Below are 12870 nucleotides of genomic sequence, written 5' to 3' on the forward strand. Positions count from 1 at the left end.
CATGGACAAGGATAGAAGCAAAGAGGACAGGAAAATATTTAATTGGGGAAGGGCAAATTATGAGGCTATAAGACTAGAACTTGTGAGTGTGAATTGGGATGACATTTTTAAAGGGAAATGTACTATGGCGTTGTGGTCATTGTTCAGGGATCTCTTGCAGAATATTAGGGATAAATTTATCCCAGTGAGGCAGAGAAAGAATGGCAGGGTGAAGGAACTATGGGTGACAAGAGAGGTGGAACATCTAGTCAGGAGGAAGAAGGCAGCATACATAAGGTTGAGGCAGCAAGGATCAGATAGGTCTCTTGAGGAATATAGAGTAGCAAGGAAGGAACTTAAGAAGGGGCTGAGGAGAGCAAGAAGGGGACATGAAAAGGCCTTGGAGAGTAGGGTTAAGGAAAACCCCAAGGCATTTTTCACTTATGTGAAGAGCAGAAGAATGACAGGAGTGAAGGTAGGACCAATTAGGGATGAAGGTGGGAAGATGTGCCTGGAAGCTGTGGAAGTGGGTGAGGTCCTCAATGAATACTTCTCTTCAGTATTCACCAAGGAGAGGGGCTTTGGTGACACTGAAGACAGTGTTGGTAATGTTAATGTTCTAGAGCATGTTGATATCAAGAGAGAGGATGTGTTGGAGTTGTTAGAAAATATTAGGACAGATAAGTCCCTGGGGCCTGACGGAATATTCCCCAGGCTGCTCCGCGAGGCGAGGGAGGAGATTGCTGAGCCTTTGGCAAGGATCTTTGAGTCCTCGTTGTCCATGGGAATAGTACCGGAGGATTGGAGGATGGCAAATGTTGTCCCCTTATTCAAAAAAGGTAGTAGGGATAGTCCAGGGAATTATAGACCAGTGAGCCTTACATCTGTGGTGGGCAAGCTGTTGGAAAGGATTCTTAGAGATAGGATCTATGGGAATTTAGAGAATCATGGTCTGATCAGGGACAGCCAGCATGGCTTTGTGAAGGGCAGATCATGTCTCACAAGCCTGATACCGTTCTTTGAGGAGGTGACCAGACAGATTGATGAAGGTAGTGCAGTAGATGTGGTCTACATGGATTTTACTAAGGCATTTGACAAGGTTCCACATGGTAGGCTTCTTCAGAAGGTCAGAGGGCATGGGATCCAGGGAAGCTTGGCCATGTGGATTCAGAATTGGCTTGCCTGTAGAAAACAGAGGGTTGTGGTGGAGGGAGTGCATTCAGATTGGAGGGCTGTGACTAGCAGTATCCCACAAGGATCGGTTCTGGGACCTCTGCTTTTCATGATTTTTATCAATGACTTGGATTAGGGGGTAGAAGCATGGGATGGCAAGTTTGCAGACGACTCAAAAGTTGGTGGTGTTGTGGATAGTGTAGAGGATTGTTGTGGATTGCAGAGGGACATTGATAGGATGCAGAGCTGGGCTGAGAAGTGGCAGATGGAGTTCAATCCGGAGAAGTATGAGGTGGTACACTTTGGAAGGACAAACTCCAAGGCAGAGTACAAGGTTAATGGCAGGATTCTGGGTAGTGTGGAGGAGCAGAGGGATGTGGGGGTCCATATCCACAGGTCCCTGAAAATTGCCTCACAGGTGGATAGGGTAGTTAAGAAAGCTTATGGGGTGTTAGCTTTCAGAAATCGAGGGATCGAGTTTAAGAGCCACGAGATAATGATGCAGCTCTATAAAACTCTGGTTAGACTACACAGAGTACTGTGTCCAGTTCTGGTCACCTCGTTATAAGAAGGATGTGGAAGCGTTGGAAAGAGTGCAGAGGAGATTTACCAGGATGCTGCCTGGTTTAGAGAGTACACATTATGAAGAGAGACTAAGGGAGCTAGGGCTTTACACTTTGGAGAGGAGGATGAGAGGAGACATGATAGAGGTGTACAAAATATTAAGAGGAATAGATAGAGTGGACAGCCAGCGCCTCTTTCCCAGGGCACCAATGCTCAGTACAAGAGGGCATGGCTTTAAAGTAATGGGTGGGAAGTTCAAGTGAGATATCAGAGGAAGGTTTTTTACCCAGAGAGTGGTTGGGGCATGGAATGCGCTGCCTGGGGTGGTGGTGGGGGCAGGTACATTGGTCAAATTCAAGAGATTACTAGATAAACATATGGAGGAATTTAAAACAGAGGGGTATGTGGGAGGAAGGGGTTAGATAGTCTTAGGAGAGGTTTAAAGGTCGGCACAACATTGTGGGCCAAAGGACCTGTATTGTGCTGTACTGTTCTATGTTCTAAGATGGGAATTTGGTACCTATACTGTTTTATAGGTTTTGGCTACTACAAGTATAAAGAAGAAGCTAAACTCAGTCTAAATGTGTACATGATAGTTTTGAAAATAGGACAGAGAACATATAGAGTCATAGAGTCATAGAGTCAAATAGCATGAAAAAAAAAGACCTTACAGCCCACCTGGTCCATACCGACCACCAAGCACCCAGTTACACTACTCCCATTTTATTCCCCACCTTCCCATCAACTCCCTGTAGAATCTACCACTCACATTCACACAAGGGACAATTTACGGTAGCCAATTAAGCTACCAACCCGCAAGTTTTTGAGATGTGGGAGGAAACGAGCTCCTGGAGGAAACCCATGCAGTCACAAGGAGAACGTGCAAACTCCACACAGACAGCACCCGAGGACTGGATTGGACCTGGGTCATTGGAGCTGTGTGAAACTATTCCACCAGCTGCACTATTGTGTTCCAAAGGTTACACCTTAGTGACTCAACTTTATAATGCACTGGAAACTTGATCTGTTACACCACAACTTGAGAAGAGAGTTACCCTCTGGAAATTTCCTAAGTATGTTTTGAGTTTGGTTGTGGCAGACTAGCTTTTGTCACTCTGGGCCCTCTCCCAGCCTGCAGGCCCAGCTACTCTAACTTTCTGTAGGCCAGACTCTGAGCATTTGTCCCCTGTAAACTTCACTTCATCAGGACAACTATCAGCTGCTTTTTAATCCCATATTAGACCCTGTCACCCATTACCTGTCTTCCCCCACCTACGTCATTCAGTCTTGCCCAAACATTCCTTCATCTCCTTTGAAATGTAATTGCTTACTGGCCAAAGTTATCCAAATCTCTCTTCTCAGCTCCCACCAGCAGCCCAAGCTTTAGTCTCTGATTTCATGCAGCCTCATTTCCTGCTGTGCTGTGCTGTGCTGAATTTGGCAGGTTGTGGTCTCAGTGGCATCCTGTCAGACACTGAGATGGACTGAGTCTGCACAACCATGAAGCATCCATTTTATTCTCCCCACATGCTTATCGACTCTACCACTCACCTACACACTTGGGGTAATTTACAGTGGCCTATTAGCCTTCCAACTCATACGCTTTGAGATGTAGGAGCACCCAAGGGAAACCTGGGCTGTCACAGGGAGAACATGCAAACTTTACACAGACAGAACCAAAGGATTGAACCTGGATCATCACTGTGTTGCACTCTGCTAAGCCTTCTCTGGCACCCTCTCCATGGCCTTGCCAGCAGTGCTCAGAAATGGTTACAATACATCACGTGAGGTCCAATTAAGGTTTTGTATAGCCTTATGGCGAACTTCTTTCCTTTTCTATTACAGTTCTCTAGATATAAAGACCTCTTCTCAAAGCTAGTCCATTGCCTTTCTTGTTGATTTTTTTGTATCTGCCAGTTTTAAAAACCCACATACAAGGACCACAAAGCCTCTTGGGACCTATGCCATTTTGACCTTTTAGTAATTTGGATAATTTTAATAGTACCAATCTGATTTATTTTTCTATCTTGGTGAACAAGCTGCGTGTAATCTGGCTGAATCACTTAATTACGAGCAATGCATACAGCGTATGTGCAATTTACCAAAAAGTGTGCAGCCACCTGTGGGTACATCCTCACTGTCAGCGTATTCCATAGCAACAATGGTTTTGCAATCTTCGTCTTCATTATTAGTTTGTTCTGCAATTTGAAGAAGAGGGTATGTTTGAATCCAGTAATTACTGACTATGATCCTCATTAGATCTTTTTCTATTCATTTTCAGGTTCTGGCAAGGCCAGCATTTACTGTCCATCTCTAATTGCCCTTGAGAAGGTGGTGGTGAGCCACTTTCTTGAACCATAATCTACATTCATCTCAGTTACCAATTAACCAGTGATTCTGGAGCAATATCACTGTCGTGCAAGTAGCTAAATGTACAATTGTCCAATGTCTGTCAGCCCTGTTACCCCTCTAGTTAAACTCACCGTTCTGGTCAGATTTGCCCTTGCTGCTCTCAGCGGTTTGGTTGGAATACTCTCCATTGGCTGTCGATGGGTGACCCATGATTTCTTCCTCTGTGGCATGCATGTTCTGGACCAGGAAGTAGGTGATCATTTTCCCTTTGCCTTTCACTGTAATCGCTCCCCTCTCCACTATTTCAAAACCTTTCTTCTGCAATGCTCTGCATGAAGAGAGTATAATGCTATTGGAACAGTTTGTGTTGTTAGACAATACAATCCTTATATATTTTAACAGGAGTAAAGGACTTGTATTTATACAGTGCTCCTCATGACTTTAGGATGTTGCAAAGCAGTGTAGAGTTTTGTGGTCTAGTCACTCATGGGAAATGCCACAGCTAATTTGCACACATTATCATTCCACAACCACCAATAACATGACCAGATAAATGATTTCAATGGTGCTGAGGAAAATATAAAGGCCAGGAAAAGAGGCAAAACTTGCTTTTCTTTGACAAATGCTGTAGGATTTTTTTATGTGGTGGAACGCTGAAAATCTGGGGTGCACAAGTGGCCAGAACTAGAGGACAGTGATTACAAAAGTACAAATGAGCTTAGGAAATAGAAGCAGGAGTAGGACTTTAGCTCTAGTGTTCAATAAGATCATGGCCGAACTGCTACCTCAACTCCATCTTCCTGCACTATCCCTGTATCCCTTGCTCACAGTGTCCAAAAATCTCTCAATCCCAATCTTGCAATTAGGTAGGCAGCAGGACTGGAGAAGATTAATGTGATAGGGAGGATAAGCCCATGGAAGGATTTGAGAACTTTACAGCTTGAGGCTGTGTTGGTCTGAGAGTCAGCATGACGTTGGCGAGCACAGAGTCAGCAGGTGAAAAAGCTCCGCAAGTCAATGTGCAGGCAGAAACGCTTTAGGTGAGTTGAAGCTTATTGAGGGTAGGTAATGGGAACCAAGTGGGTCTGATGCAATAGTGAGCTGAGGCAGAAGCAGAGTCGCTGGATTACACTACCTGTTCGCTGTTGCACTGAGGTGGATTTTCCCTGGCAATCCATGGCTCTCCATCCTTGAGGCAGTATTAACTGTGTCACCGAATAAACAATATCTCGGCATCTTCTCTCCAACCACTCCAGCCAGAACAGGTCCAGAGTGAATGCCAACTCGGATCTGATTACAGAAAAGAAAGAATTTAAATTAAGACTTGACCTTATAGAGGTATATAAAATCATGAGGGGTATTGATAAGGTGAATGCACACAGTCTTTTTCCCAAGGAAAGGAAATCAAGAACTAGAGGGCATAGGTTTAAGGTGACAGGGGAAAGATTTAAAAGGGACCTGAGGGGTAACTTCTTCACACAGAGGGTGGTGTGTATATGGAATGAGCTGCCAGAGAGAGTGGTTGAGAGAAGTACAATTACAACGTTTAAAAGACATTTGGACAAGTACATGGATAGGAAAGATTTAGAGGGATTTGGTCCAAATGCAGGCAAATGGGACGAGCTTAGATGGGTATCTTGGTCCTCATGGATGATTTGGGCTGAAGGGCCTGTTTCCATGCTGTAATACTCTATGAGTCTATGACTGTGTCAGTTAGCTGTGAGATCATTGGTTCTCAAATGTATGTATGTTTGCAGACTCAGATGAAAAGTTATCATTTTTGGGTCTTGAGTTATGGGCATCTGCAGGGTCATGCATAGACTCTCCTGCGCTCCTGTTATAACTGCCACAGGTGATTGGAGGAGCTCCCACCTCCTGGTAGAGTTGCAGTCTTAAAGCACCTAGAATCGCCAATTTGGTTGTTTCCCTGGGGGTTCCTCCAGTATCCCGCTGAAGTTTGCGATGGGAGATCAGGATAACCTTGTGCAGACTCAGGGCCAAATCTTTAACATTTTACCATTTGAGCAGATGGATCTTTATGTTATAATGAAAGATGGGAAGGTGCATGCACACCCATTAAGCTCAGAATTTCAAGAATTGGCTACTTCCATTTGGTTAGATGGTATCACTGCCCAGTCACATTTACTGATATGGTTCAGTTCAGTGGTGACTACATCAAAAGGATTTTACAGTTGAAATAGCTATTGGTCCCGGAATTCACATGTTCTACTTGGTAAATTGGTTTATTGTTGTCACATGTACTGAGGTACAGTGAATAACTTGCCTTGCATACCATTCATACAGTTCAATTCATTACACAGTGTGTTGAGGTAGTATAAGGTAAAACAATAACAGAATGTAAAGTGTCACAGCTACAGAGAAAGTGTAGTGCAGGCAGATAATAAGGTGCAAAGTCATAGATGCAAGGTCATAATGAGGTAGATTGTGAGGTCAAAAGTCCATCTTATCATTATAAGGATCCATTCAATAGTCTTAAAACAGTGGGATAGAAGCTGTCCTTGAGCCTTGTGGTACGTGTTTTCAGGCTTTTGTATCTTCTGCCCAATGGGAGGGGGAGAAGAGATAATGTCCGGGGTGGGTGGGGTCTTTGATTATGCTTTACCAAGGCAGCGAGAAGTATGGAGTTCCTGGAGGGGAGGCTGGTTTCCATGATGAGCTGAGCTGTGTCCACAACTCTCTGCAGTTTCTTGCGGTCACGGGCAAAGCAGTTGCCATACCAAGCCATGATGCATCCAGATAGGATGCTTTCTATGGTGCATCAATAAAAATTGGTCAAAGGGGACATGCCAAATTTCTATAGCCTCCTGAGGAAGTAGAAGTGCTGGTGAGCTTTCTTGGCCGTGAGCTTTCTTGACCGTTGGACCAAGACAGGCTATTGGTTGTCACCTTCCACACTCAGGCACAGAGATTTGCGTCACCTGATCTTTAAAATAGATTGTTAAAATAAATTCTCTAGCTGTTGCTGGAAAGACAGGAATTTATGTGCCATCAAACAATCTGCTGGAGGAACTCAGTGGGTTGAGTTACTCCAGCAGATTGTTTGTTGCTCCAGATTCCAACATCTGCAGCCTCTGTGTCTCCAATTTATGTGCCATTCCTGGTTGAAGAAGTTTGTGGAAGATCTTTTGCATCGGGTGCAGCCAAGAGCCTCAGTGAGGCATTTTGGGATTGGAGTCACATATTGGCCCAACAAGATAAGAAAGACAAGTTTCTATGTTTAAAGGGCATTTATTGACCAGTGGACTTTTACAAAAATCCTACAGCTTTGTGATCACTTTTATTGATGCTAAACATCTAATCCATGTTTTTAAACAGTATTTAAATTCTCGGACTGCCAGTGGGATTTCTTTTCCATAAGCCCATAAGAAGTAAGAACTTGAGAGGGCGATTCAGCTCCTGCTTCTGTGCCGTAAACTATCTATGAATTTCTTGGGGGATCGTCCAAGACAATGGGTCATAACTTTAAAATTAGAGGCGAGACATTCAGGGGTCATGAAATGCGAGGAAAAATCTTTAAAAACAGGAAATCATGCCACTATTTTATCCTTCAGACTGGCAAGAACCTGTTTTCTTTAACTTCACCCGCTTCTGATTCAGGAATCCAAGGTTGCTAGATTCGTGATTTTCAATGGGGCAATGGGCAGCAGGTACAATGCAGGGTGTTTGCAACTTACGTCACATTATGGTGGGTGTCGTTGTTAATGCCAGGAATGCCCAAACAACTTGCTGGTTAGGCTGAGAACGGAAAAGGACCTAAGTCTTATAATTGATGCCCTATCAAAGGCAGACTTGGTGTCAATAGTGTGGACTCAATGGGGAAAGCTACACCTCACCAGTTACAAAAAGGATTGGTGGGGAATTTAAATGGGCAAGAAGTGCTGGAAATACTCAGCAGGTCAGGAAGCATCTGTAGAGAGAGAAACAGAGTTGGCATTTCAGGTCAAAAACCCTACGCCTGAACTGGAAAAGTTTGTTCATGAACCAGAAACATTAGCTCTGTTGTTCTCTTTCCACAGATGCTGCCTGACCTGCTGAGTGTTTGCAGTACTTTTCCAACATCGGCAGTGTTTTACTTTGCAGTTTGACTTGACTGTGAATGGCAACAAGAAGTCTGACTGCTTTTAGAGGTTGGTCCTTATTAACCCTGCTGGCCACTCAGAATGGCCAGCAGTCAAAAGGGTTACCAAAATCAGGTGCATCCAATGACACTGACCAGGATCTGAAATGAGTGCGTGGAGTTGGGTGCTGAAGCAGTCAATGATTTGTGAAGGAGGGGGGGAGAATTTCAGACAGCATGGGCCCATGAGGTCCCATCTGGACTTACGAGGGGCACTGCTGCTCACCCTGAACACTGGAAGCAAAGAAGTAAGCTCAGGTGGAAGACTGTCTCCTCATTCTGATCCTCCCGTTGGCAGCTCTGTTGGGAAAGCTGCAGCCTCTCCCTATTTTCAGGCCTCAGGTTATAAGGGCAGTCTGGAGCCAATGATGGGAGGGTAACCAGCAGCTAAAGTGTAAAATTCCTCCTGCAGATGGGAGCTGCAGGCGACTTAGGAAACCTGATCTTCTGGACTTCCCACCCTTAACTCTTCCCTACTCACCACCCCCAACACCCTGGCTCTGGACATGCACTCCTGTAACTGATGAACCCGTAACATTCCCTTCAAATAACATTGCCCACAGACTGGTGAAATGCGCCTGCAATCCAGCAACAACCATGGACTGAAGCCCACGACCGTTCCCTTTTGTTGCTATTACTCGCTTTTCATGAAATGTATGTCAGTGCTATGGTCACACCCTATCCTGATGTGGGTGTCAGTCTGCAGAACAGTTTGGGATCTGTTTCCATACCTGAATTGGATTCCCAGTAACTGGATTCTTCACCTTTCTTGCGGCAAACCTCATTCCCAAGGCAAAGTTGGCGACCCTTTCGGCATGGCTTACAACAGGAACTGGAACCCCGCCAACAACCATGTAGGCATCTCCAATGGTTTCCACCTACATATAATCAAAAAGGCATTCATTTGCCCTCAAAACCAGTTAGCCACTCATAAAACAACTTTTATTTACCTTAATCCAGACAAAAGAACTTCATTTAATAATTTCAGTACCAGTAGCATCTTAAGAACACAAGCGTATGAAGATGTGAGTTTGTCATTTTCTCCAGCTGATCAGGAACCTAACACCACTATTGATTTTACACATTGCAGTTCTGTAATATGGAATGATTAGTGCAAGTGTTGCACTGCTGGAGGTGTCAGCTTTCAGGTGAGACATTAAACCAATGTTGGATTCGACTGTTTTAATTAGTTTTTTAACATGTATAGTGTTTAATACACCTCAAGTGGCTGCACAAGGAATGGCCGCTTCCTAGCTTATTGGTTCGTTCATCAGGTGAATATGTGTTTTTTCATTGGTTGGTTTTGCCACAGGTATCTAATAGGTTTCCTGATTGGACTATTGTTAGCAAAGGAGTACCTCTTATCTCAGGTATAAAAGGTATCGTTTTTTGTTAATCACTCTCTTGCCTCTATCTCTCTCTTGGTTATCTCTTTCTCTTGCCTCTATCTCTCTTGTTTATCTTGCCTCTATCTCTCTCTTGCTCACTTCCCCCCAGGCCCTAGCTCATCTTTAGTTCCTTTCATCTGGGCTCATCTCCTAGTAGTAAAGGCAGTGCCATGTGCTCTGTGACTGTTTCTTTGTTTTAAACTTTTCCAATAAAGCTTTGTGAAGCACCAAGTTGTTTTCAACTCATTCTTGGACTCCTGAAAGAACCTGCGGATTCGACACCAAGCTACATCTCTTTTGCATGGACATAGGAGATCTCATGGCATTACTTTGAAGAAGAGCAGCGTCCTTCCAATATTTATCCCTCAGTCAAACCACAAAAGAGTATCTGCTCACCATCACGTTGTTGCTTGCGAGAGTTTGTCCTGCAACAATTGGCTGCCAGTCTTCTCACAACAGTAACTACAATTCTGAAGTGTCTTATTGGCTGAAAAGGACTTTTAGTATCGTGAAAAACACAATTAATTTCTCACGAATGTAATCTCTCACAAGATCAGAGAGGTGCTGGCATCTCATCTGTATTATAAAAGTGAGGCCTAAATTCAAATTAGGTTTGGACATCCTGGTTGGGGTTGGTGCTGCCCAACGCCAGACCTGAAGCAGGTTTAGACATTTCTGTACCTCAGTGACCCATCAAATCTGCACAATACCATGTCTGCAGTGGATAATGTTTCAGATCTTCTGCTATGATGTGTCCTGATCTGCCAGCAGATAAGCTTGTTACTGGGTTATTCCAGGAACGGAGGCCATAGTACAGCCAGGCTCTCAATAGACCACCAGCCTTAGCACACTGACCTCAACTACTCATGGACCCCACTAGCACAAACCCCACTTCCCCCACTGTCAATGGGAGAAAGGTAAGCCGAGCTTTTAATTTAATTGGATTAATTATTTTAATTGCTTTTTTAAGAGTGAGTGTTATTTTTAGTCATTTTACTTTTAAATATTTTGACTATTTTTACTTTTTTTTTCATTTTTACAGGTCCTGAGCTATGTTGGATGTTTGTGCTTGTAAAAGACATTCAATAGTGCTGACAGCTTTGAGAGCCAGTCAGGGCCTCACTGGCTCTTAAATCCACTCTGTTCAATTGGAAGAGGCACTGTGCTTTGGTGGATCACACTGATGTGCTGGGAGCCAGATCTCAGGGGAAGACCATTCCCCAGGGAACGTAACAGGGGAAGGGATCTTTTGATAAGCTGTTAAGTGATTAACTGGTAACAATGCATACTTTAATTAGCGCAGGTTACAGCAGCACCTCTAGCCTTGCACTTCCATCCCCAACAACATTGTGTTTATCAGATTAAACACTACAAATGCTGAAGCCAGCACAAGCATCTGGAAAGTCCAAGCTGTTCAGAAGGCTGGTACCAGAGATAGAAAGGAAAATGGCCTTGAGCTCAGATCTCCCATGATCATAGTGACCTTGGACACATGATGAGAAATGGGAAATCGAGCAGGAAGATTCACTACCAGAACTGGCAGGAATGTTCCAACCCCACAAAAATCCTGGAGAGAGATGGAGAGCTTTTTTGTCATTTTGTGAAGAATTGTTACAATGTGAAATGCATAACCCGAAAGTCAGGTGGAAGCAGATTCAACAATAACTCTCAGAAGAGAATTGAATAAATATTGGAAAAGGAAAAAATGGCAGTGAATTAACTGGGTAGCTCTTTCAAAGGGACAGCATGGACATGATGGGCCAAACTATCCTGTGTGGTGTGATCCAGTGATTTCAACCAATTGCACTGGGAGGCCCAGATGATACCATTAATTTTTCCTTTTCTAGTTAGCTAATGGCATGCCTTTCACCTGACAGTTTAAATCCAGTTTACTGAGGGCTTTCCATGTTGGGGTTAGGTGTTAATGCGACACGACTCACCTTGTAAACATCATGGACTGACGTTATGCGGTCGAATCGGGAGTACATGGAGTTGAGCATGTGGACAATCTGGATGGGCTCACAAGCAGCACAGATGTTGGTAAATGTCACCACATCGCTGAAGAGAATAGTGCATTCTTTAAAGTCCCCTGAAGCAAAATACAGGCACATGTGACAACCACCCTCACTTATACAGAGGCTGATGAGCAACTTCTACTTGAAGGAAGTAAATGCATAATTTCAGAGGAAGCCTGAATCATCTGGCATGTGAAACTTAACACAACAAGGAGCAGTTAGAGCAAAGTCAAAATCGAGTTCATTGTCATATGTACAAGTACACGTAATCACAGGTGCAACCCTCTTTAGCCAGAGGGTGGTGAATTTGTGGAACTCCTTGCCACGTACAGCAGTGGAGGCCAGATCAGTGGGGGCGTTCAAGGAAGAGATAGATAGATATCTAAATAGTCAGGGTATCAAGGGATATGGGGATAAGGCCGGAAATTGGGATTCGAATAGGGTTTTTTTTGTTTTTTTTTCTCCCCATTCCCCATTTCTTTTTCCCTTTTCCTTGGAGCAGACTCGATGGGCCGAATAGCCTGCTTCTGCTCCCTTGTCTTGTGATCTTGTGAATGAAAAACTTATTTGCAGCAGCATGATAAAACTTACTATGAAAAACTTAAAACATGAGCAACCAGAACACATGCATAAAGGGTAGGTTAGATCAACGTGTAAAGGGGAGCGGAAGGAGCCATAAATTGCAGCACAAACCAGAGGGCTGGATGGCACATTTTTTTTAAATTTTGCAGTCAATTGAATTTAATTTCAGATTAACTGGATGTTAGATTCAATCTCAATCATAGGGGAATATTTCCTCAAATGTAGCCAAACATCCAGGATTAAGCAGCAATTAAGAATTAAACTCTTGGACACTGCAATGAGCAATCCTGGGACAAAAATCATTTAGAAAAATTTTCCAACTTTGTTCAACCCTCATCACTTTCCAAAATTCAGGGATCGGGGTAAGTTGGTTAGAGGTAAAAACGATATTAAATTAGTAATAAAAATGGAAAAATCTGGCGATATTCAGTAGTAAGGCAGCATCTGTGTTGAGAAAAACAGAATCAACATTTCAAAGTGCTGATCTTTCATCAGAACTGGAAAAAGTTAGAATCATAAGGGGTTTAACTTGCTGAGAGGGGGCAGTTGAAACAGAGGCTAATAGGGTGCAGACTAAGAGAGACTGGATGACACAAGGCTTGCTAATTGCAACTCATTGTGTGAAGGAGATGCAAAGAGCAAGAGATAGATGAGAACAAAGGTGAGAGTAAGAAAACTG

At 43.6% G+C, this 12870-nt stretch overlaps 1 protein-coding gene across 1 annotated transcript in view; it reads right to left on the minus strand.

Moving 5' to 3' along the window:
- Positions 1 to 3783: 3783 nt before the first annotated feature.
- LOC127569643 (guanylate cyclase soluble subunit beta-2-like) overlaps positions 3784 to 12870 on the minus strand; it is a 33646-nt gene continuing 24559 nt past the window's right edge. The window contains exons 10-14 of the mRNA XM_052014442.1: positions 11535 to 11683; positions 8938 to 9084; positions 5204 to 5358; positions 4200 to 4396; positions 3784 to 3914 (exon numbers count right to left, since the gene is read on the minus strand). Coding sequence (XP_051870402.1) covers positions 3784 to 3914; positions 4200 to 4396; positions 5204 to 5358; positions 8938 to 9084; positions 11535 to 11683 — 779 coding nt within the window. The remainder of the gene's footprint in view (positions 3915 to 4199; positions 4397 to 5203; positions 5359 to 8937; positions 9085 to 11534; positions 11684 to 12870) is intronic.

The sequence above is a fragment of the Pristis pectinata genome, chromosome 4 (genome assembly GCF_009764475.1).
Source record: "Pristis pectinata isolate sPriPec2 chromosome 4, sPriPec2.1.pri, whole genome shotgun sequence".
In the NCBI taxonomy this organism is placed as follows: Eukaryota; Metazoa; Chordata; class Chondrichthyes; order Rhinopristiformes; family Pristidae; genus Pristis; species Pristis pectinata.